Source organism: Pleurodeles waltl, chromosome 8 (assembly GCF_031143425.1).
Source record: "Pleurodeles waltl isolate 20211129_DDA chromosome 8, aPleWal1.hap1.20221129, whole genome shotgun sequence".
Taxonomy (NCBI): domain Eukaryota; kingdom Metazoa; phylum Chordata; class Amphibia; order Caudata; family Salamandridae; genus Pleurodeles; species Pleurodeles waltl.
In genome coordinates, this window is record NC_090447.1 from 1437241086 (window position 1) to 1437265821 (window position 24736).

The 24736-nt window shown below is 43.7% G+C and overlaps 1 protein-coding gene across 1 annotated transcript in view; it reads right to left on the reverse strand.

Annotated features, from left to right (window-relative positions):
• Positions 1–24736, reverse strand: part of DSCAM (DS cell adhesion molecule) — a 1000736-nt gene that overhangs the window by 94259 nt on the left and 881741 nt on the right. The window contains exons 27-28 of the mRNA XM_069202587.1: positions 16542–16718; positions 12010–12040 (exon numbers count right to left, since the gene is read on the reverse strand). Coding sequence (XP_069058688.1) covers positions 12010–12040; positions 16542–16718 — 208 coding nt within the window. The remainder of the gene's footprint in view (positions 1–12009; positions 12041–16541; positions 16719–24736) is intronic.

The following is a 24736-nucleotide window of genomic DNA, read 5'->3' on the forward strand; positions in this document are numbered from 1 at the left end:
GTGGCTTCATAAATCTCACTAAAGGTTTATGTCACTCTTGTACCATGTTGCGTGGTGGAAGAGCAACGTAAACAAACGTGAATATGGCCTTTGGCCTCTTTTTTCAAAGTCAAAACTCTCCAGCAGGATGAGGCTGGAGGCCGTAGCTGAAGTGGGCTCCAGGAGGATGGATACCCATTCTTCAAAGTTCCACTTAACAGGATTTGCTGCTGTGGAGAAGAACATAGCAGCAGCTTCCTCAAAATCAGGCTGACCAGCAAGGCATCTTGGGTGGATAGACGACCATGTTGGTCCCGCTCTCTTCTTGGTTCTTACTGTAGTTTTTAGCCAAAAATGTTCTAAGTCCCATGTTTTAGATTTTGGCTATCCGGGCACCTTTGTCACCACTTCCAAGGGTGCTGGAGTGGAGTGGCACCACTTGGAGGGCCAGGGACCACTCAGGCTGGGTCCAGGTGTGGGTTCAAGATAGAAGGAGCCTCTTTTGTCCCTGAGGCTCTGATCAGGATGCCAGCCAGCAAGCCCTTGGACTCACTCTGGCAGACCTTGGTTCAACCAGTTGAAGAGGGCTCAAACAGTAAAGCAGACATCTGAGGGTTCAAAGTAGGCTTCGGGGGGGGGGGGCATCTGTCCTCCCAGGTGCAGCAAAGCAGACTTCTGAAGTACTCAGCAGGTATCCTCTGAGAGTCATTCTGCAGCTCCAGAAAATGAACTGAAGAATGGGTCTGAGGGTCCTATTTTTATACCTGGTGCCCTCTTTGATGTAGGTGAAGTTTGTACAGAATTCCATTTGAAGAGCTTGGAGTTTCCTGCCTTCTCTGCCCTGGCTCCAGTCTGGTTGCATGAACAATGAAGCCTATTAAGTTGCAAGTGGGGCTGTACTACCCAGCTCTGCCTCCCATCCTGACAATTATAGCTCATTCCAACAAACATAATACCTATAATGTGGCACTGTCTGGGAGGAATATACAAAGTCCAACTGTTAACTACAACCAGCATGTGACCCAGGAACAGGGTGCAGGCACCAAACAGGGCAGAAAAATGCCAACTTTCGAAAAGTGTTTTTTTTCAAAATTGTAACTTAAAATTTGACCTTTCCATTAAAAAGGATTTAAAATTACAATTTCTCAAGCACCAAACATGACACCTTCACCTGTTCCCAATTAAGGTTTAGCACATATTAAATGTAATAAGGCTATCCAATGGGAGAGGTAGGCCTTTCAGTGGTGAAAAACAAATGTAAGGGTTTTTCATTACCAGGATATGTACACTTTAAAGGTACATGCCCAAAATTTGTATTACAGTGCACCATACCCTATGGGCTACCTAAGGCATTCACTATGGGTGCTTATATGTCATAAAAGGGAAGTTTAAGGATTGGCAAGAGGATTATATTGCCAAGTTTAATTGGAAGTTTAAAACTGCATGCAGACTGCCACGGCAGGCCTAGGGCATATTTGAAGGGGGCACTTAAATGTGTGGCCCAATATGTGCTGCAGGCCAACTACAACTAGTAGCATTTAATTTACAGGCTCTAGGCATATGGTATACCACTTTACAAAGGACTTATAAGTAAATTAAATACACCAATCAGGTGTAAGCCAATTTTACCATGATGTAGTGAGTGAGCACAGGCATTTTGCTACTGATTACCAGTGATAAAGTGCAGAGTCTTAAAGCCAATAAAAACAAGTTCAGCAAGATAGGAGGGTGAAGGCAAAATGTTTAGGGAAGGACCACCCTATGGCTGACAGGTCTAACCCTTGGAATTACCACATCTTTTGACAAAGATTTTCTCTGATTCCAGAAAGCCTAAGCCTGATGTTAACTACCTTCTCAAAGCAGGTGGTAAATATCTACCAGGGTGGGGCTGGTCAGAGGTGTTGGTAAGAGGGCAAGGAAGGCATCTGCAGAGTCAGGGGACCTCTCTTGGGAAAGCACTGTCTACATACCTTCTTGGTGATGGGACTGCGTAGGCATTAGGCTCTGCCTCTGCTCACAGCCTATGTCCCTCTCTACCTCTGTCCCTCACTATCTGTGGTTTTACTAGGTTTGGATCCACACAACTGAAGACTTGGTGTGGTGTTTCAAGACCAGTAATTTCAGGTGTTCACGTCATCAGACCACTTGTAGTTGTCCTTGGATACTGATTCAGGCAACTTGTAACCATGGCCATGGTGCAAAATTTATATGAGTAAGTCATGTGAAAATGGGCATTTGCATATTTATTTGTTTTCAAATGTCAAATATTTCTACTAGTGGAATAGCCCCTCTCATTGTCTCCCATTAATTATCTTTGTGCTCTCTTGACTTTCTCATGATGCAAAGGCACCTACTTGTGTATTTCGCAGTAGTCATTGGATACTCGCAAACTTTAGAGTTTGGAGGGTGTTTGTTGGATTTTCAATGGCCACTTACCTTTTTAATGCCCCCTTTAGCACATCTAGCCCTAAATCTACAATGGTGGAAAATACACCTAAAAGGTAAAACTAAAGCGTCTTGGCAGCCATATATTCTGTACAACATGTAACATGTATCTCCTCCTAGGGCAGAACATTTAGCAGTTGGGAACAGTGGAGAGGTATGTGCATCTCTCCTGCGCAGCCGGCGCCCACTCGCAGTTCTCTTGTTAGTCACCCCTTTTCTTTTTAAATGTTGCCAGCTTTGCATTTTAGAAATGTAGTCTGGCAGTCTTCACGTATGTCATATTTTCTATCCCTGATGTCTAGAGAGCTTGTTATCGCATATCATCTCTAAGCTCCATGAACTTGCGGATATGTACCATAAACTTCACCTGATATTCACAGCTCATTTTCACCACAATAGTGATCACTGTACATTCACACACTGTTCATAGACAGCAACCAATATACAAAATAAGTTTACAAGCCCTCCAAAATAAGCAATTTTAAATTACATTGTGGCTAAAATCAAACTAACAAGTAAAAAACATTGAAATTAGCCAGTTGTGATTATAGCTGCCACATGAACATAATGCACTCATGATCAGAATTCTTTGTTAAGAACCTATGATTTTGGAGGGTGTTTGAGTGGAGGCGGCAAAGTTCTGTATTTTTTAGAGTTTACGTTAATTTTAATCATAAAGTTGCTTTATGTGATGCTTACAATAGTATGCTAGTACATCAACAGTAAGTGGAACATTTTAATCGCTTAAGACATGTGATATCTGGAAGCCCCAAGAAAAGTCACAGCTTATCATGTGGTTTTAAGGGCATTAGGATATTTGCAATGACCAGGCAAACCTAACCTGAGTTTTCCAGGGACTAACTGTGCTGAATGATTAAGAGACATACATAGCCCAAACGCCTGACCATGAAGGGATTCTCTCTGAAATGCATGTGCATCTTTAGTAAGAGAATGAATTCTCCTAGAAAATGCCTAAGTAGCAATTTACAGAAGGCAGAGAGTAGTGTACTTAGCACAAATGTCAAAGCTTTTGAAATGCAAGCTATTACCCAGATTGGACTGGAGCTCTCCATGATACAAAGTTCTGTCTTGGTCACTCTTAGGAGCAGATATCATAGTTCGTAACTATGGTTTAAAGTCCATCAGAGCCTTATCTACCCCGGTCCATGAATTGGAGGTACTGAGGAAAGTGGGCGAGAACACACTAGCATTGATGGTCATAATTGCGATGGAGTTTTGATCCATGGTTCTTGAATATTCTCATGGAAGTACTTTATCAAGTCATTTCAGAATACGAATGAGGAAATCAGATGACAAAAGTGTACCCTCTCAAAAAATGCAGAATGGTTCCCTGGATTAATTGTTAGTGTTCGCCGTCCTGCTATCAAAGTATTTGACATTAGTTCTGCACATAACTAGAATATAGCATATTTTATGAATGTGGAAGAGTGCGCCCTCAGTGGTGGCACTGGTTTCCCTCCCTCACCTTTCAACAAGCTACAGCATGGTGGTCATCACTGAACCATTTCTTGGCCTCTGATTATGTGCGGGGAAGCGGTTTCACACCTGGACAAGGTTTGCTGCCTACATTACACACTTTTCAAAAGCATCTAATATTCTAGAAACTGAGCATCATGGGGAAAGTTGACATGATGGAGCGCTTGATAAAAGGCTTAAGGCTCTCCACTGATAAGGTCTCTAGAACAAGAAAAATAACTCACTGGGCACAATGATAGAGTCTGCTGACCATATTAAAGAGGATTAAAGAGCAGTGAGATCAAGAGAGAAGGAAATAACCTGAGCTACTGTATGTATAGCAGTATTTTAATGAGAACTTCAGTTCAAGACTAGACCTTGCTTCACGTTGGGTGTTGAGCATGCTGGGTACCTCAGGATGACGGAAAACCCCACTGATGTTTACCAAGCAGACTGCTGGTTTTACTTATCGTTAGACAGTCTTGGCCAGTAATAAGACATCAGTGTTAGGACAGGAGCTTCTGTGGGATCTTTAGAGCACCTTTTCGAGCGTGGGATTATCTGGCAACTTCTTAGAGAATTAATCTTCTGTTAGTGAGATGCTGCGAAGAATGGGCCTCTGGGGATCCAGACACTGAGAAATTGGTTTGGCCATGGTTGCTTTAATTAAGTATGGTGAGCTGTTCCATGAAGTGCAATTTCACAACCATGAATGATTTTAGATAGCCGTTTTTAATTTGTGGTTGGACAGGAGTCTAGGCCGAATCCATATTCTAATTAAGGTATAGATATTAAACATAATGATATTTTATTGATTTCGCCCATAAATACAAAATCCTAATTCATCTGCAGGCAGACATAGATGTGGCTGGTTCAGCTCCAGGCTGATAAAGATGTGGCTGGTCCATGGTCATAGGGTGAAAAAGGTGTCAATATTTCATCTTATAGAGTGCATCAACGTTCCCCATCACTCCTCACATAGAATATGCAGCATCACTGCATGTGATATTGTGTTTTATCTTCACATATAGGGGGCGTTGTGCTTAGAACGAGCTGTCGCTAAACACACGGAAATGCACACAATAAAATACATTTATAGAGATGCAAATCAAGAGCATTTTCAAAGAAATGCAGACTACCCTGCGTGTGTATATTTTGAGCTAATAATTGAATTGTAATCCTGTACATTGCATCCCAAGTTAAGCATTAAGGACCCGGCGCAGACAGCTATTCACATTCCCAAATCTGACATTCTTGCAAATTCACACTTAACTTTCCACAAGAGTGTCAACATTTTAATTGTAAGTAAACTTTCACAGAGTTGAGTTATTTGTACTTAATAAAAGGGCACCAGAAAACTGTTAAACACCAAAAAGGTTTTGTGTAAGAACAAACTTTGGCGAATTGTTTCCCACCTTGAAAATGAACACACATTCACTTCTGCCAGGGGCAGGATGAAACAGAACGGATGACCTCACAAGCGGTGGAGGAAACAGGAACATAGTTTTCCCGCAGGAAAAATAAAACAAATAAAACACTAATGGCAAAGCCAATAGGTTCGGTTTCTATGTGGCAACACGTGCCAACACGAGCATTCACAAATGCAGTTTACATGTGCTGCATGCACAAATGTGCTTTATCACATTAAAGCCAGTCCTACTGCCTTTGCAAATTGTGAGAAAAAGTAGTAAAATGATCCAACACTGATCCTTCTGATGAGATCACTTTCTCAAAGTAGAGAACTAGCGGCCTTTGGGGCCGCACTCCTTAGACAAACAGAACATCACAAGTTCTTCTGCCTGGCTCTGAAGACAGCCTCTGCAGGCCGGCTCGCTAGGGATCTGCACTGGTCGCTCTCTGTCCTTCAAAGGCTTGTCCTGTTGACTCCCTGATGGCTTCCTCTTTTCACCGGAGCTCAAAGCAAATTCAAATCACTGGAAGGCGAAAAGACCTGTACAGTTTCATCCGAGGCTTATTGTGTACACAGTCAGATACGTCAGCATCCGGAAAAAATGAAGCCTTTGTCAATCGCTACTGGCCCGAAGTTATAGTTGCTATAGTTGATATTTATGGGAGCAGACCCTGAACATTCACAACGATTGCAGCGATAGCAGCAGTGAAGCGCCCTTTTACACCCCATGACAACAGTGTTGATCCCTTGTCTGACCTTTGGCTCCAGAACAGTCTCCTATTTGATTCTGGAGGTAAAGAGGGTTGTGAACCACTGAAAGTCCACAGGGCTCCTGGAGTCTTCCTCACTTTGTGTTCCTGATGTTGGATTCATGAATGCGTAAAAGAGGAATCGAGTGGAGTACCCGAGGTACTACCGAGCAAGCCAGGGATAGCAACTGCTACCTTGCAGACCCCTAATTAATGTCCCAGGTTCTGAATCAATAAATCAAATTATGCAGTCATTTAGGCTGATGGCTGGTCCTCATAACTAGACAATATGGAAGTATGGCACATGTCCCAAGTCATATGTTTATCTGCAATTTTATATAGGCCGGACATGGCCCGAAGGCATCAGAGCGCTTTACAACACACAGGATACAGGGTTACAGCGGGTTACATTAGAAGTAGGTAAACTCAGATGTTTACATCAGTGTAGGTATATAGGAGTTACCACAAGTGACAAATACAACAATAAGGCAGAGAACATGAACAGTTAAACGAAGGCAGGTAAGGGTGCAGTAGAGAAAGTAAATAAGTCTGGTCGAGAATAAATTAAGTAAGATGTCTGTTAAAAAGGAGGGGCTCGAGGCCTTTTTTGAAGGTTGCATGGCAGGTGGTTAGACGCAGTGCTTAATTTGTAATTAAAAACGTGCCTGTGCCCAAAGCCCTCCTCTTAAACACACAGCTACTGCAATTAAATGCGCGAGCACGGAATACTGAGGCAGGATAATCCTGAACCCATCACTGGCATCTTCAATCCATTTATAGTCAATCCCTGCCCCTTCAGCTCACTCTTGCAGCTTTCTGCTTTCTCTCTTTGTGAGGCTTTTTTCGTTTTTCCTTTCCTCCGTCTTTCCCATATGTGTCTTTTGCTTGCAGCAAATGCTTGGGGCAGAAAAATAAGAGCCGGCCCTCAAAAATAAGTGCCGGTTCTTCGCACCGGAAACAAATAGCACAAATTAAGCACTAGTTAGACGGAGTGAGGGAGGAAGAGAGCTTCAGATTCTAGTGGCACTACAAGAGAAAGACTAATTCATGTATCGTTCTCGTCTGAAGTTGGGGATTCCAAGAGCCATGTTATGTATGGGAACATAGGTGCTCCCAGAGGGGTAGGAAGGTGAAAGTTAGGAAATGTAATGACCAATCACAGTCATAACTGTTTAATATTCATGAAACCTTCCAATTTATATGCTTGCACTGATGCGACTATTTAAACCTGGCCAGAGGCTCCATCTCCACCCAAGTGTAAAGCTCACCAATGTCCAGCCAACTCCTGCTAAAAATGCAGAAGGAATTACCACTAAAATAGCAGGGCTCCAGGCCATGGTGGAAGAATAGGGACATATATCAGCATGTTGGTGCAGGCAAGGGCATGGCGACATCCATGTTTCTGCCTCAAAGAGGTTTATTCTAGGATTAACTAGGTGCTCTGGAGTGTGGGGTTGATGAGACTCCTACTGCTGAGGGATCAGCAAATCCTTCAGTTTTCCCCATCGTCCTGCCACACATGCAAGGCAAGCTGCAGGAAACACCAGTGGCTCACTGACCCAAGCATGGTCGGTCTGGGACAAATACAGCACCAGATAATATCAGGGAAATCAACAGTAAGAACCTGCCAATCTGGCCATTAAACAGGCCACAAACTGCTAAATAATTGGCCCACACACTTATCTATCAGACCAGCTCATCGGGCACTGCTTGATTATGCTATAGGCCATCCCATCCTGGACCCAAGGCAGCCAAGCATGGGGGGTGTCTCCAGTTCAGAGCTCGTAGCCTCAATCACAATCCTTCCTTGATTCCTGGCCAAGTTGGAACTGACCCACCAGCATTTGGGGGAAACAGCCAATACCACGCGGCTGTAACTACGCAGAGCCTTAACCATTTTACCTCACATAGCCTTAATCACGCATTGTTTACAATGTATATGCCTTTACCACACATGCCTTTGCAACAAATTAAATTGTAAAGGCATGCATGGTAAGGGAATATGCATTGTAGTGGTGGTTAGGACATATGTGTGGTAAAGGCGAGGAAAAGGCTATCAGCGTCGTAAGGGGAAACAGAAAGACATTTCTGTTTCCTCTTTGTGACCTGCCTGCCTGGAGAGCTGCCTGCCTGGAAAGATGCCTTGTTGCGAGGTGAGTGAGGTAAGGAGAATTGAGGGGGGGCAATTTTAGTTCTCGGGGGGCTAGGCTTTAGTATTGGGGAGGGGTGTAAAAGTGTTGGGGTCGGGGGCGGTAGGGGATGGTTTTAGGGCATGGTGGGGATATGGCTTTAAGGGTTGGGATGGGGGCGTGTTAAGGCTCAGGGTGGGGGGCATATTTTTTTTTTAAGCATTGGGGTCCAGGGGGGAAGGTGGTGTGCTGGGGTCCTGTTTTAGGGGTTGGAGCAGGGAGGTGTAGGTTTAGTGTTGGAGTGGGGGCGGGCGGTGTTAGGGCTGAGGGCAGGGGGGAGTTTTTTATTTTTTTAACGGGTTGGGGGAGGGGGTCCTGCTGCGATCAAGTTTTAGGGCTCAGGGCAGGAGGGTCGGCTTTAAGACTGGGGGGGCAGTTTTAGGGTTCAGGGCAGGGGTCGCTATGTTTTTTAATTGGGCTGTGGGCGGGGGGTGCAGAGGTCAGTTTTTTGTATTTAGGGCAGGGCCAGGGAAAACCTTACCCACGTATATGCATTTTCCATACATGCTTTTACAATGAAATGCGTTGTAAAAGCATGCATGGCAAATGCATATTCATTGTTAGATATGCGTTGTTAAGGTTATGGGGGTAAAGGCATTCGCGTTGTAACGCATGCGTGGTAAAGGCATGCTTTGCAACGGAATGCGTTGTTCTGGCATATAACACCATTCGGCCTCACCACCTGGGATTATTGGAATTTTTGGAGCACCACCACTGCATTACAACAAGGTAGGATTTTGCAGACTTGCGGTGAGGCAGGGTCTCTGTCCTTGTATGTAGTTGGTGCTTGGAATGAGGGGGTGGCAGAAAAAAGTGCCAAAAACACTACAACAGCCTTTGAAAAAGATCCAAATACCACACATTTACTCGTGGCCTCAGGGAAGAGATTTCTCACCTGTGTTGGAAATGGCCCTTTTTGCAGGGTCATCCCCAGTCTTTTTGCCTCCTGCCTCCTATTTTGTCTGACCTGTTGCTGTTGGCTTTTGAACTCTGAGCACTTTATCACTGCTAACCAGTGCTGAAGTGCATATGCTCTCTGTGTAAATTGTATGTAATTGGTTTATCCATGATTGGCATAGTTGATTTACTAGTAAGTCCCTAGTAAAGTGCACTAGAGGTGCCAGGGCCTGTAAATCAAATGCTACTAGTGGGCCTGCAGCACTGGTTGTGCCACCCACATAAGTAGCTCTGTAATCATGTCTCAGACCTGCCATTGCAGTGTCTGTGTGTGCAGTTTTAACTGTAAATTCGACTTGGCAAGTGTACCCACTTGCCAGGCCTAAACCTTCCCTTTTCTTACATGTAAGGCACCCCTAAGGTAGGCCCTATGTAGCCCCAAGGTCAGGGTGCAGTGTATGGTTAAGGTAGAACATATAGTAATGTGTTTTATATGTCCTGACAGTGAAATATTGCTAAATTTGTGTTTCACTGTTGCAAGGCCTGTCCCTCTCATAGGTTAACATGGGGGCTACCTTTAAATCTGATTAAAGTGTAGATTCCCTTTGGGAGAAGATGGACATGTGGAGTTTGGGGTCTCTGAGCTCACAATTTAAAAATACATCTTTTAATAAAGTTGATTTTAAGATTGTGCGTTTGAAAATGCCACTTTTAGAAAGTGAGCATTTTCTTGCTAATACCATTTCTGTGACCCTGCCTGTTTGTGGATTCCCTGTCTGGGTCAGTTTGACAGTTGGGCTGGTTGCACCTCACACTAGACAGTGACACAAAAGGAGCTGGGGTGTAGTGGGCATTTCCTGATGAGCCATCTGTGCTAGGAGGGAGGGGAGGAGTGGTCACTTACACCTGAAAGGGCTGTGCCTGTCCTCACACAATGCCATCTCCGACCCCCTGGTGAGTGTCTGGGGCCTGGCCTGGGAAAGGCAGAATTTCACATTCAAAAGAGACTTTACTTTGAAGTAGGCCTACTTCAAAGGAGAAACTGGGTATAAGAAGGGCACCCAAAACCACAGACTTTAGAACACTTCTGGAAACAAGAGGAATCTCTGCCTGGAGAAGAGCTGAAGCGCTGAGAAGAAGTGCTGCCCTGCCTGTGACTGTGCTTTGTGGAGCTATCCTGCAGTTGCTGCTTCTGCCAGAGTAAGAGGGCAAAGACTGGAATTTGTGTGCCTTCCATCTTGTGAAGAAATCTCCAAGGGCTTGATTTAGAGCTTGCCTCCTGTTGTTTGAAGTCTCAGGGACAGCAAAGAATTCTCTCTGCCAGCACCTGGAGTCTCTGGAGAGACACCTGCTTTGACAAGTGGTGTCCTATCCAGTCCCTGGGCTCTTGAAAGGAAAGCTGGTGGAAATCCAAGGAAATAGACTTCGGACGACTTCAGAGTGACGCCGCTGCTGAATCCCATGACGCCGCCTGTACCCGACGCCGTGACCTTCGCTGGAACGCGACGATCTTCGCAGGCCCGACGCAGCTGCAGCCCAGCTGAAGTCCGCGACTCCGTGGAAGTCGCCGCACCACGTCATGACCAACGCCGCTCGAAGTGCGCGGATTCAACATTACGCACAGACGCCGCGATCCCCGTCTTCGCGCATCGACTTGTTTTCACTCTTCACCAAAGGTACTGTACTTGGGGGTCTACGCGACTCCGTGCCCGGCGCCGCTGGTGTTGGCTTGTTGGGAACAACTCCGTCACGACGCCGTGTTAACACCTCATCGAAGCATTTTGTGTTTCTAAGTGCTATTTTTTAGTTTAATCTTTAAAAATTCATAACTTGACTTGTGTATGTCGGAATTTTGTCGTTTTGGTCTTGTTTTGTTTAGATAAATATTTCCTATTTGTCTAAACTGGTGTTGTGTCATTTTGTAGTGTTTTAATTAAGTTACTGTGTGTGTTGGTACAAATACTTTACACCTAGCACTCTGAAGTTAAGCCTACTGCTCTGCCAAGCTACGGGGTAAGCAGGGGTTAGCTGGGGGTGATTCTCTTTTACCCTGACTAGAGTGAGGGTCCTTGCTTGAACAGGGGGTAACCTGACTCTCAACCAAAGACCCCATTTCTAACAACCTGGAAAGACATTTTCCAAGTGAAGAAAAAGGAAAAACTAACACATGTAAATTCAAATTTCTTCACATTAACCCTTGTCAAATGTCCACAGGAAGATATAAAAATATGCCATTTCAAGTGAGTAGCACACCACTCCGGAACCCAAGATCAGAGAATAATAGTTAGTAGATTAGTACATTTGTTTTATTTTCTTTGTGCATTAGTTGTCTTAGGTTTGTGCTCTTGATTTCTTGTGTGTATGGTAGAGTTCAGAGTAGGGATAGAATAATAAGAATGGATTTGAAAGGGGAAGTAGTAAGTTGTTTCGGTAACTAGTGGTCGTGTGTACCTATTAGTTAAGTGGCATGGCTAAACAAGGAGGGAAACGTTTGAAAAGGATGTTTGGGTGTTCATAGAAGTTAGAGAGGTTTGGGATTAGTAAGAGAGAGAAGGGTTGGGTCAAAGGTTGAAATGAGGATTTATTTTTCTATTACAAAAACGAAATTCATTTATAAATACACACATATGCACATGGAACTTGGCAGGGTTATATTGTGCACATTTTCATGAGTCCCCCTAGGGATTTTTGGTAATACCCCAAAGGTCGAGAATCTATGCAAATCGAAGGAAGAAGGTTATGATGCACAGATTTCTACTTTTTAATTGATTCTTGTAACGCGTAATTTGTGGGCTTAGTTAAATAAATACAGTGTGGAAGGCTTGATTTTACACATGCAAAATGTATTAAATATGTGTCTTACCTCATAAGCATCTCAGCTAAACTCTTTGCATCTGGAACAAATAAAACACCCATTAATATGGCACTTATACCAATTCCATTGGGCTACTAAATTACAATACATGTCTCCGATTTAAAAAAAAAAAAAACATGTTGTGGCCTTCGCCCATTTTTAGGCAAGGATTAAGACCGCGAGGGTTCAGTCTGTGCAAAGCTAATGTGCTGGTAGCTCTGGGTTGCGCTCTCCATGACATATGACAAATCTAGGGATGAACAGACTAGAAGAATGCACTTTCCACATTGAAAATGGCGCTTAACGCATTTCAGTTCTGAAATCTGTGGGCCTGATTCACAAAGGTAATTTACACTTTTTAAGTAATGTACACTTTGAGTAAGTTTACTGTTTTTGGCTAGTCACAAAATCCGAGTGTAAGTTACTACTAAAAAACAAAAAAAAATAAACTGTAGTATGCTCAGCACTACACATGGCCATCCACTGGTATTGCAACACCCCCTAGATAATAATGGAGGTAGGGAATTAAAATAAACAGGAAATATTTTTTAAAAACAGTTAAGAATATAAATATATATTATTTAATGATAAAATATATAAAACAGTACATATTTACTACTTAATTATAAAATTGTTGTATACCTCAATTAGAATGTAATACTTAATGTAACAATATTTTTTATTAAAATATACCTAAATTACTTTTCATCAATTGTCTACATCATTTTACTAATTATTATTGCACAATAAAAACATTTTTATCTTTAGGTGGGATATGTTTTTTAGTTTAAACTTCAGAAAAATAATGTTAAATTGATATGTACATATTAATTAAAGATGTACTTCAAAATTAAGGTAATAGTGCATTAGCATTTTTCATTTTCGTATCCATTTATATAAACCAATACAATGAAGCTACATTCATATTTAATATAAAAATATGTTTGTTATTTATTTTTGAGTTAAGTAAACGTTTTGTTTTGCCCTATGCATTACCATGTGGAGATCTCCTCCCCAACTGATCATCTTCCCTCAAGGGACTTATATTCATCATTCTTATGAGTGAAAAACACTGGCCACCTGATTGTCTATCAGTTCAGACAGGAATATGAGGAGCAATCCTGTAATAGCCACACATGGAGGAGCCGATCACCTGCTTCAATCACATAAAATGAAGCTCAGAAATATACTGAAAAGATTAAACTTCATATGTTTTAGACTAAAAAGAATAGACAAGCTATACTTATAAGTATCCACCATGCCTTCTTTTAACAAAGCATTCAGGACACATCCTCAAGTCCAATTCTTTTGTGTCCTACAAATTAAACTCTTACTATACCTTCCGAGGAGCCTCGTCAGGTATACCAATGAAAGGAAGTGAAATATGAATGTTTATCTGCTTCCCAAACAAATGCACTTCAAAAATACCTCTAAACCAACTAAATAGTAAAATCTAGATGTGTAGAAGGGGATGGGACCTCATGCTGGTCAACACCTCCTGACTCTGCCTGGCTTCAGGGTGCCAACTGAAGGTGGAAAATCATTCTAGACTTGGCTCCTAAAATCTGAAATAACCTATAGAACTGGAAATAAAATATTCTGAAACAATTCAGAAAGTTTTAATACTCCTTTGTAGTTTACAACTCTGTGTAGTGCAAACAATTCATTCAGGATGCTGTGTTATGAAGACAGTAAAGATGAGTTCTTAGAGGAGAGGCGACAAATGTTACATTTATTTTTAAACCACAATATATGCCAAAGCTTCTTGTGGTTGAAACATGATAATAGAAGGTAAACGCTCACTGACCTGAAAGATTAAAATAGCCATGTTTTTAAGACACATCTGAAAAAAACATAGGGACAGCCAGCCGGCCAGCCCCATGGACAGGAGACCACCCTGGAGCTGGGGGTCTCACTCCCCAGCCCCATTACAAGGTTTCCACAGGGCTGACTGGCTGAAACTTCAGAAATTTGAAGGTAGTAATTAGGCAGTCGGACCCCCTGGCGTGCAGCGGCCCTTCCGCCAACTTGAGTCTGGTGGTTGTGAGACCACCAGTCTTGTAATTTGGCCCATAGTTTTGTCCTTCCTGTTAAAAGGGCCTGAGAAAGTGTCAGCACGATGGGCAGCCTGTTTCCCATGCACCATGCCGTGCACAGGACACAGTGCGCCCCCGAACCTCCATTTTTTGAAGGGCCCTTTACCTGCCGGATCACCAAGCTTTCCATGGCAGTCGAGTTTTCAATGAAAACTTGGAAGTCCGGCACGTAGTAATAGCCATGGCAGTCCCGATGCTGGGATCTCTAGAAATGACCACAGCAGTGAAGGACCGCCATGGTCCCCACCATACTGACTGACAGTCAGTATGGAGGGGCCCACGGACGGTCTTTGGTGGTCCCACAACCAAACTCGTAATACAGCGGTCGGACCGCCAGAATTGCGGCAGTCAGACCACCAACATGGCGGTCCATGGACCTCCAAACTCATAATGAGGCCCTTATTCTGTTAATGTGTAGAAAAAAAGAGATCGGCTGACCTAAGAGTATGAGTTGGAAGGTGCAAGATAATTTTTTTAGTTAGAGATGCTGGTGGTTTAGCATCGATTGCCATATGAGCAGTTCATATAGCCTTGAAGATTATCTAGATTGAAGGGGAATCCAATGAAGAGCACTCATCACTGAAATAATGTGAGTAACAAAATAAGCAGCTATATTCTGAATAAGTTGGAGTCGATGAAATAATTTCCCTGGAGCAGCCAAGCTAAGCCATTGGCATAGTCTAGCCTTGATTGAATCAAGGCATTTAATGACAGAGATATGAAGACTCGGTGTTATGAAAGGCATGATCTTTTTTAGAATTCTCAACTGAATAAAACAGGTTTGGGCTACTCTCGTCACTCTAGTCACTTGAAGTTCTTTTAAAATATAAGGAGTCCACCAATTCACCTTATGTAGATCAAACTCTCGTGGACCATCACAGGACTTCGGGTCTTGAGGAATTATATTCTACAGAGTGCAGTATACAAGTGTTCTCTAACAATCAATCACCCATCAATCAAAGAAGGACTAATGTCCTGTGCCCAGTTGATCAAATATCAACAATAGAAGACAGAATCTTTCCATTTCAATACTTAGGGCCTGATTTAAGTCTTGGCAGAGGGAAATACTCCATCACATACGTGACAGATAGCCCATCCGCGGTATTATGATCCCATTATTTCCTATGGGGATTGTAATACAGCGGACCGGATATCCGTCATGTTCGTGACGGAGTATTCCCTCTGCCAAGACCTAAATCAGATCATTAGGGTTAGTTTAACATAATACAACAGTGAGGGTTCACAGTTCATATATGGAGTGGTGACGAGAGTGTTAAATACAACTTTCCCATAGGAACATGCTGTACTAGAAGCAATCATTCAACGTTCTCATCGTTAGAATGAAGAAACACATTTAAATTTCAATACAAAATGCTTAGTTTTATCTTTTATTACTACCCAGATTGCACACGCTTAACATCAGTGATTTGGGGGTCTTCTTCAGACTCTGCCCACAACTACCAGATATATGTAGGCACTATTTAAGTTTCCAAAACCCCAGGGATCACAGAAACCTCAGTAAAACATGCACGTCTCTGCAAATCACTGAGAGGGTCATGCTCACAGTTAGCCCCATGTCCAAAAGAAAAATGATGTGTTTCTGAGCAATGGGCTCAAAAGAAATGTTACTACTTGCACTGATAACATAGTAAAACACTTATAAAAACCAACTGCTAGGGAAATAACCTATTAAACACGATAATGTGGACAATATTTCTGAACCAACAATTTGACAATGCTTTGTTTAATATCAAGCCTTCAAACTTCAAAGGTACACCGTTCAGGCACTCCTTGAGAGGGGCGGAATTCTCCTAGAGGAGCCTCAGAAGAGGCCATGAGCAGAAACCCACAAAAATGACAACAGCGGTGGGAGGTTCCAATGGCTCAGAAATATCGGCTCAGCAGTTTGCACAATAAATAATTCTGGTTACATCCACAGATGATATAAATGTAGTGCATTGCTTTAAAGCAATGTTTGCCTTTGCTAGAATAATGTTTTGCCATTATAAAAAGTCAATTCTTTCAATTTATACATAGTTGTAGGATCCTAAATACGACATGGGAACTATTCGAATGAAGAAACTCTGCAAAACAGTTAATAGCTTTTCAAACATTGACAATTACTGTTTTGAACACCACTTAAGTGTGCTTATGAAGAAAACTTTATTTACAAGACTATTTAGATATTTCCTAGAGATTATTTGCAATAAATGTAATTTTAAAGTTAAGGGTTGCACAATTCCTTTGTTAACGCAGTGCCGCACTGCGGTTGGTGAAGGTGAGAAGACATGCTTAGAGGTAGAGATGTTTGTGGTACTGATTCATGTACTCTTCCACTCAAGATTTATGACCATCCTTTGGACTACGCAGGGAACTGGGGAGGGGGCAGGCATCACTGAGATCAATCTTGTATTTTGGGGTCTGACACAAGATCTCTTCACTCACCTCTGAGCCTCTTCAACCTCTGCTCCCTTCGTCGTCGTCGTACTATCAGCAGAAGCACGAAGAGCAGCAGCACTCCGACCAATATACAGGATATGGTGACCAGCATCTTCAGGCCCTCGTTGGTCGCCAGCCCTTCCTCACCTTGGACAACAGACTTAATCAGTGGAGGGATTGTACCTGGAAACAGTGTCATGACATTAGATCCCTAATAATGAAAGAGAAAGTTGAGCTTTCAAGGATGATACTGCATGGAGTCCATGTGTCCAAGATCACTGAGGGGCACAGGAGGTTCCATTGTGGATGGTCTTTGGTTCTAAGTCCATATATTGTATATCGAGCATTTATGTGTATAGAAAGTAGTTATTCAAATCTGAGTTACAGGTGTGAAAAGAAGACACATTTTTTGTCAAACTCAACATTAAATGTCAATTTTGGCAAAGCAGGCACTGTATTTATACATCAAGCAGGACTTAATTTGGAGAACAATACACTCCAGATTGACTTTAATCAAAAGGTGATCCTAAATTTGTCTTTGGAAGCAACACGAAAGTGAACCATTATCACCAAATTCATGACAGTACAATTAAAATATAATCAACAATGTTAAACAAGAAATATAGAATGCCAGTATAAAAGTCATAAAGGAATTATATTTAAGCACTAGTTGATCTAGCTGAGTATCAAAATAAAGGTCTGGCAAACTCTGAACCCTAAGGTCCTCTTTACGGGTGACTGAGGAAAAACTGACATTTCCTGACCCAGAAATAGGGCCTCTATGACTTTGGTGGACAGAAAAGGCTATCCTCTGAAGTTCCGACGGGTAGGTTGCCTCCCCGCAGCCTCCCCGCCGGGCCCAATACAAGTTTCCTGCTGGGTCAGTAGGCAGAACCTCAGTTTCCGCCCACTGGCCAAGTGGGAAACAGTCTACAGCATTGTCTCCGGCTGCAGACAGTGAACATTGTGACAGTGCTGGCCGGTGGGGGGGCTGCACTGCCCATACCAAGTGCATGGGCAGTGCAGGCCCCCCCCAGGGCACCTGCACCCCATCTCCACCAGCCTTTTCATGGTGGTGTTACTGCCATGATATCGCTGGTGGAGAAGGGGGTCGGAATCCCCAGGGCAGTGCTGCTTGCAGGGTTGCCCTGGCGGATTAGGACCACCAACACCACCAGGCCATTGTGAAGTTTAAATTTGGCAGCGCAGGTGGTCCAACCGTTGTAATATGGTGCTCCAACCGCCTCATTGGCGGCGGTCCGCCCCTTAATTTCTGGGGTAGGGTAGGTGTGCATTCCATCAGATTTCCCCTAGTGTTTCACATGGAGATTGCTGCTGTGTTTATCAGTCAAAATCTCCATGTGAAACATCACAATCATAATTGGAATGGGCACAGTAACTCATGTTACCGGTGCCAGCGGCTTTAGCGGTCTGCTTGTGAAGCAGGCTGGAGAGATGACCTTATGGAGCATTGCACCTGTTTTTCACCAGTGTAGGGATGGATAAATATTAAAACCACTATTTCCTGTTTTGTGCTCCATGACTATGAGATAAATGTGTACGCTAACGTGAATAGTCTACCCTTAGGCTTTCATGCACAAGGATAAAGCCATAGATCATTACTGCAAGACCCTCTGTGCATTTAACAACCTTCAGTAAAATTGATGGACCAGCACTCTATGTGTGACAGTACACTGATAATCTATTTTTTCAATTTAGTGTGTTAGGGGAAATATGGAAGCAGCCTGAAGAGAGTGTGACAGCTTACAATGTTAAGCCATTGTAACATATCATCCATCAACACAGCATCTCATTGTTGAAAATGCGTTGGTGGGCACATGAGCATAACATACCTTTTGTCAACTAACATTGCCATTAATCATTATTGATGTACTGAGTTCTGGGAGGTAATGATAATGACATGGGCAGTTTGGGAACCACCACTATGTGACCATGCTACTGACAGGAAGCTGTATGGTACATGCCAATCCTCTAGGTGTGATACTGACTTATCTTCTTATTTAGTCCATCCTACAATGGAAGTTAGTCATTCAACTTTTATTTGAAGCAAATACCTAGCGAAAGTAATAAAATCAAAAATATTTTTAAAAAACACATTTTTCAGAGCTAAAATGTGAACTTTAGGTTCTATAACAATGTGTAACAAAATGTCGATGTTACTACACAATGCACAGAGTAAAAAGACATAGTTCAACCCACCTGACTCCTGCCTGGCTCTCTCAAATGGGTGGGGTCCAGTTTTACAATACTAAAAAGACAGCAAGCTAGGGTTAGCAATATCTGGTGACTCTGCCCGCAGGAAGTTATCACTCGAAGCCAACTATTTACTCCAGTGCAGGCGCAGCGTAGCTAAAGGTCTTGTCCCTTTCCCGGGGTCTCCAGGACCCTCCGTTCCACTTGCATGACAGTGAGCGTTCAAAAGTCTGAATGGCGCATCCGAGATGCACCTCGAACAATAATGCTTTCCAATCCCTGGCCTATGTTTTGGGTGGGGGTACCTCTGCCTTAGATGAGTGTGTAATCAAGAAAAAGACTGCACTACCAGAGGAGGAAGGAAGCAGACATTATTTGCAGAGGGTCATTCTCAAGGGGAGAAGGGTCGAGTGCACTAAGTGCGCATGTGAGTTTGGCCGGCTGTCTGAGGCCGGCCATACACACTTGCACACTTATGTTTCTCCAACCAGGCTGTAAAAACAGCTGGGCTGGAGAAACAGCACAGACCCCAGGCTTGTGCCTGAGCGGCAGTGACTGCCTCTCAGACCTATCCTGACGCTGCTTATTTGCTATGTTTAGCATATAAGCAGTGCCAGGACTGCTGGGGAGCCTGTGCTGGTGTCCCACCAGTGAATGCACAAGAGGAGCGAGACAGCGGAGACGGCAGCGGGAGACAGGTGGCGGGGGGTAAGTGTTTTCTTCTTTTTTTTGTGTTAAAATGTTTCCCCTTCGTCATCCCCTCCCCCCTTGACATATGCGGCGGGGGCCACTGGTGATCAGAGACTTACAACTGCCTCGAGTGATTCACAACTAACAACTGCCTCATTCCTGGTACCCACAAAGAACCTTAGTTGGATTCGTGGCACAGCCTGCAATGCCACCTTGAGAAAAGAATGTCTGCATTAGTTATGGAGGCAAGTTAGTTATCTTAGGCTGAATTGCTGTGACTAAATACTGCAACTAGAACGTTAAGGTAAATATTTTTGACTCAAAGAGAAAGCCTACTTTTAATATTAGCTAAGTTACCCATCGGTAGTACAGAGGAGCCCATGAAGCGTGGGTGCACACTGTGTTAAAAGTGAGTCAAGCCAAATATGGGATTGACTTGTCTCTGCAGTTATAGGAATCAAACGAGCTACATGAAGTTGAAGAAGCCTTTCCAAGTTGTCAAGGTCTCTTTTTCCAAACCTGTCTGTAGAAACGCTAGAAATATCATTTTCCCTGCAGTGTAATAGTTAGCAAAAATAGAATTCACTGGGGAACGTAGAATTTCGGTAAATGTGTCCAAAATGTGTTTTTAATAAAAGTGCTTCTTCATCTGTGCCTAAGATATGAACACTCCCCATTTGGTTGTGTCAGACCCTCCCTCCTGCAGTTATACTAATGAGGTATGCGCAGCTCAAGAGAAAAAGTGAGAATGATACCCATCAAGAGAACAAAAGGCCTTTTAGGCCAGCCTCCTGCTAGGGGAACCCTGGGTGGAGGGATTCATTACAGGAACACCCACCAATATTTATTGAAGAACATGAGGATGGGGGAGAGACAGGATGACCCATTCGCGCAAAACGCTGGCAGGCTCGCTCGCAGCGAGGTGGAGTCCACCCTGGGAGTTGGCTGGGCCCAGAGGTTGGTTCATCAGTGTAATTGACTAACCCATGGGAGGGTTGACAAAGCTCTAACAGTGGGAGTTGGATCTTGATAATTCAGAAAAAGCATTTATAACCACAGGTGGCAGTACTTTTTATGAATCGGTCCCGAAACATCTAACTCTCAAGCGCAAAGAAGACACTTTCTGTTTGTACAATATTCCCTTCAGTTTGGGGCTAATTTACAAATGTATGTAAGGCTACATAAAGGAACACTAGAGGACTATTACTATACGCGCTTCCACAATGCCCTTGTCACCAGGCCTCAGTAACAATGACATTGCATTTTTTGTTAGTAATTCATCATTTGTCTGCCTACAGGGCAGGTGGTGTGCCCCCCGGTCTCATCTTGCCCACACTGCTCCGGTGTCTTCACAGAGCAGCCCCACAATCCTTTGCTCCTAACTCCTGTACTGTATCCCCAAAGTACTCTCAGGGGGCTCCATGCTGCACACTGAGCTTACAGATATAACAACTAAGACCATCTACGTTCTATTTCTTCCAACTCATAAAAAGCTTCAATAGCCACAACACACAGAATTGGTTAAGATGGAATTCTAGCAGGGGATGAAGTGCACACAGGCATTCACAGAGGGGCTGACACAACACAGACGCAGCAGCAGCAGCCATGCAGTGGTGCAATGTAGGCAGTGGCGTAGCGTGGGTTGTCAGCACCCGGGGCAAGGCAAGTAATTTGCGCCCCCTAACCCGGGGCAAGGCAAGTAATTTGCGCCCCCTAACCCGTGGATTTAGTCTCTTCCAAGATGTTGCGCCCGGTGCGGCCGGCCCCCCCTGCACCCCCCACGCTACGCCACTGAATGTAGGAAAAGCAATGTATGAGCAAACGAGCAGAGTGGCATCAGCTGGCTTGCTCTTAGATCCTTCAGCTCAGGAGTCTACATTTCTACTTTCATTTAACGACAGAGAAAAGGCATTTTAGGTAATGTTAGGGTTAAAGCAAACACTGAATTATACACAGAAACCTGTGAGCACCAAGGGATAGCCCATACGTATCTAGGCACCCTTACTGATCAAGCATTGCATTAGAAGTATTTCCAAAAAAACAGAGAAATACAAAACATGCACAGCAGTTGTGGAAGTGGAAACTACGAACATGACAGAGATGTGTAAATTCAGTCCACTGATCTCTGCTTGTTTCTGAACCTAATTTGCTGTTTGTCTGTCCAGCAAAATACCTCTGGCTATGGTAGTAGGGTATATATTTGTAACTTTATTCCGGGAATATTGCTTTGCAACCAATTACTGTGTTATAAAAGATCAACTCGGACCTATTCATTTTCATCTTCACTGATGCTGCCAACACTGTTGCTCTCCTCTGAACTGGCTGAGGCTGTCTTTATAATCCTGCTGTTTTACCCACTCCTAACCACACAGTAACAACTCAACTGAAGATGGTCTGTCTCTAAACCAACTTGGTCGAACTACAGGTGCCAAGCACACAGAAAATTAGTCTTCTTTGCAGCCAAAAACATACCCATGGACATTGAAGACGACTAGAGCAGAGTGAAGTATTTCTTCATTGAATACCGCAGAGCTGGCATACAGACATCAACGCTCAGATAAATTTTGTTCAACCTAAAACCACCAATAAAAGGCTACCCCAACTAAACAATGATTCTCTGAGTCACCTTAAAGCGCATTACTTCATTGTTACCTTCAGGAAACGCCTCAAGGCCTGGCTGTTCGAGCAGTAGCACCTCCCCCACCCCCAGCGCCTTGAGACCCTAGCGGGTGAGTAGCGAGCTCTACAAATGACTGATTGAATGATTGGCTTCCAGAGGAATACCACAGGATACAGGGGGCGTGAAAGGCTTGAAGGTTACTAAAATGGCTGAAGTGTCACCAGAGGAGTTGAGAGGAACACAGGTGTTAAGTGGTATATCAAGTCTATATCATGCAAGAGCTGCAAACATGAATCATCCTTCATCCATCACGGGGTCTCCAATTGAGACAGTACTAGACCCTGCATTCAGGGTCACCAGTAATCTGACTAAAGAGGCTGGAGAAAACAATTCCTATGCCAGAGAAATCCTTCTTCAAAACCCACAAGAAACACAGTCAGTGTCACCACATGCCTAAAAACATCTACCATTGAAACAAAAATGTGCCTTTTATCCACTGGAAGACCTGCTCTTTTAGCATCTAACAGCTAAGAAAATATTCAGGTGGAAGTATGACAAAAATGAAGATTTCCACTACTCACTCTGCAGTGTACACTACAGTTTTTCAATGTAACACAGACTCATGTCTTGTTTCCAAATCAAAATGAAAATGAGACACCTTAATGGGACTAGTGCCCAATACTAGTTTACAACTACGGAAGAACCTGAAAAGGTATGAGTTGTACTGAATGGAAGATGAAGAACTTCTCAACAATGTCAAATAAACTCTGATATATCTCTAGCCAATATCTTTCAGCCATTGACCTCAGCTGTCATAATTTATAGAGCGCAACTAATCACCTGTAAGGGTTTCAAGACGCTGAGGGGGTTGGTCCTCTGTGCTTCAGTCGAAGAGCCAGGTCTTATAGTCCTTCCTGAACTGAGGCAATGACGGTGACTACCTGAGGTGAAGAGGCAAGATGTTCCAGCTCTTTGCTGCGAGGTAGGCGAAAGAGCTTCCTCTGGATGAGATCTTCCATTCGTGGGGTACAGTGGCTAGTGTCTGTTGAGCGGAGCGGAGAGGTCTGGCGGGGGAGTAGAAGGTGATGCAGTGGTTTAGGAAGGTGGGTCCTACGTTGTAGAGAGCCTTGTATGCATGGACAAGGAGTTTGAAGTTGATCCTTTTCTCAACGGGAAGCCAGTGCAGGTCTCTTAGGTGTCTGGTGATGTGTTTGTGGCAGGGGACGTCCAGGATGAGTCTGGTGGAGGCATTTTGGATGTGCTGCAGTTTCTTCAAGTTCTTATGGGTGGTGCCCCGATGCAACTGAGTTGACTTGGCGGGTCATGGTGAGCGATGAATCCAGGGTAAAGTGAGGTTGTGCGCATGTTTGTTGGGGTGGTGGGGCACTGAGGGTAGCTGGTCACCAGGAGTCATCCCAGGCTGATGCTGAGGGTCCCAGGATGAGGATCTCCATCTTGTCAGAGTTGAGCTTGAGGCAGCTCTCCTTCATCCAGGCAGCAATGGAAATTCTTCTTGGCAGTTGTGGGGTTTTCGGTCAGTGAGATGATCAGCTCGGTGTTGTCGGCATAGGAGACGATGTTCAGTCCATGGTTCTTGACGATAGATGCGAGTGGGGCCATGTAAATATTGAAGAGTGTGGGGCTCAGGGAGGAGTCCTGTAGAACTCTGAAGCTGATCTCTGTAGGTTCTGGCAGGTAAGTCAGGAATCTGACTCTCTGTGTTCTGTCAGTCAGGAAGGAGCGTATTAATTGTAAGGCCTTTCCGTGGATGCCAGCTGCGTGGAGTCTGCAGCAGAGGGTGTGATGCGAGACCGTGTCGAAGGCAGGTGGTAGGAGGAGGGCTGCTGTTTGGCTGTGGTTGAGGAGTGAGCGGATGTCATCTATGGCGGTTAGGAGGGAGGTCTCCATGCTGTGGATGCTTCTGAAATCTGATTGTGAGATGTCCAGGTTGTTGTTGTCCTTGATGTGTTTGCGGAGCTGTGCTTTGATGGACTTTTCAATGACCTTGGCTGGGAAAGACAGCAGAGAGATGGGGCGGTAGCTCTTGAGGTCCAGCGGGTCGGCCGCGGGTTTCTTTGGGAGCGAGCAGTACATGCTGGTACATTTGGAGTTAGGATAATTGGCTTATTTCATCCAATCAAACTATCTTTATCCCTAGGTCTCTTGTAACCACTAATTTACATTCCTCATGGGAAATGATGGAAGCTGCTGAGGTAGAACAGACAACTATGGGCATGTGGTTCCTGAATATAGAGGAGGCGTCTGATACAGTGAACTCACAATTTTTGCAGTAACTAATGAAAGAGATTGTCATTCCTTGCCAATTCACCAAGTTACTTGGGTCTCTGCATCAGAGATCCCAGGCTGATTTAATAATAAAAGGGGCATTGGTAGGATGGATTGAGACTAAAAGAGTTACAAGACAGGGATGCAAATTCTCACTATTTGGCATCTTTATTGAACCTTTATCACATTACTTTTCTAAAAAATTATCCATAAGGGTCAGACTGAATACTCCAACTGCAATCAAGACTTTATTATTTGCTGACATTGTCTTGCTCCAGACTGAAGCAACCTAAATATTTTAGTCAAAGCTTCGAAACTTGTTCTAGGTTCAATTGGTTATAAAATAAGCAAAATAAAAGCTAAAGGGTTTTTAGTGAATCACACAAAATCA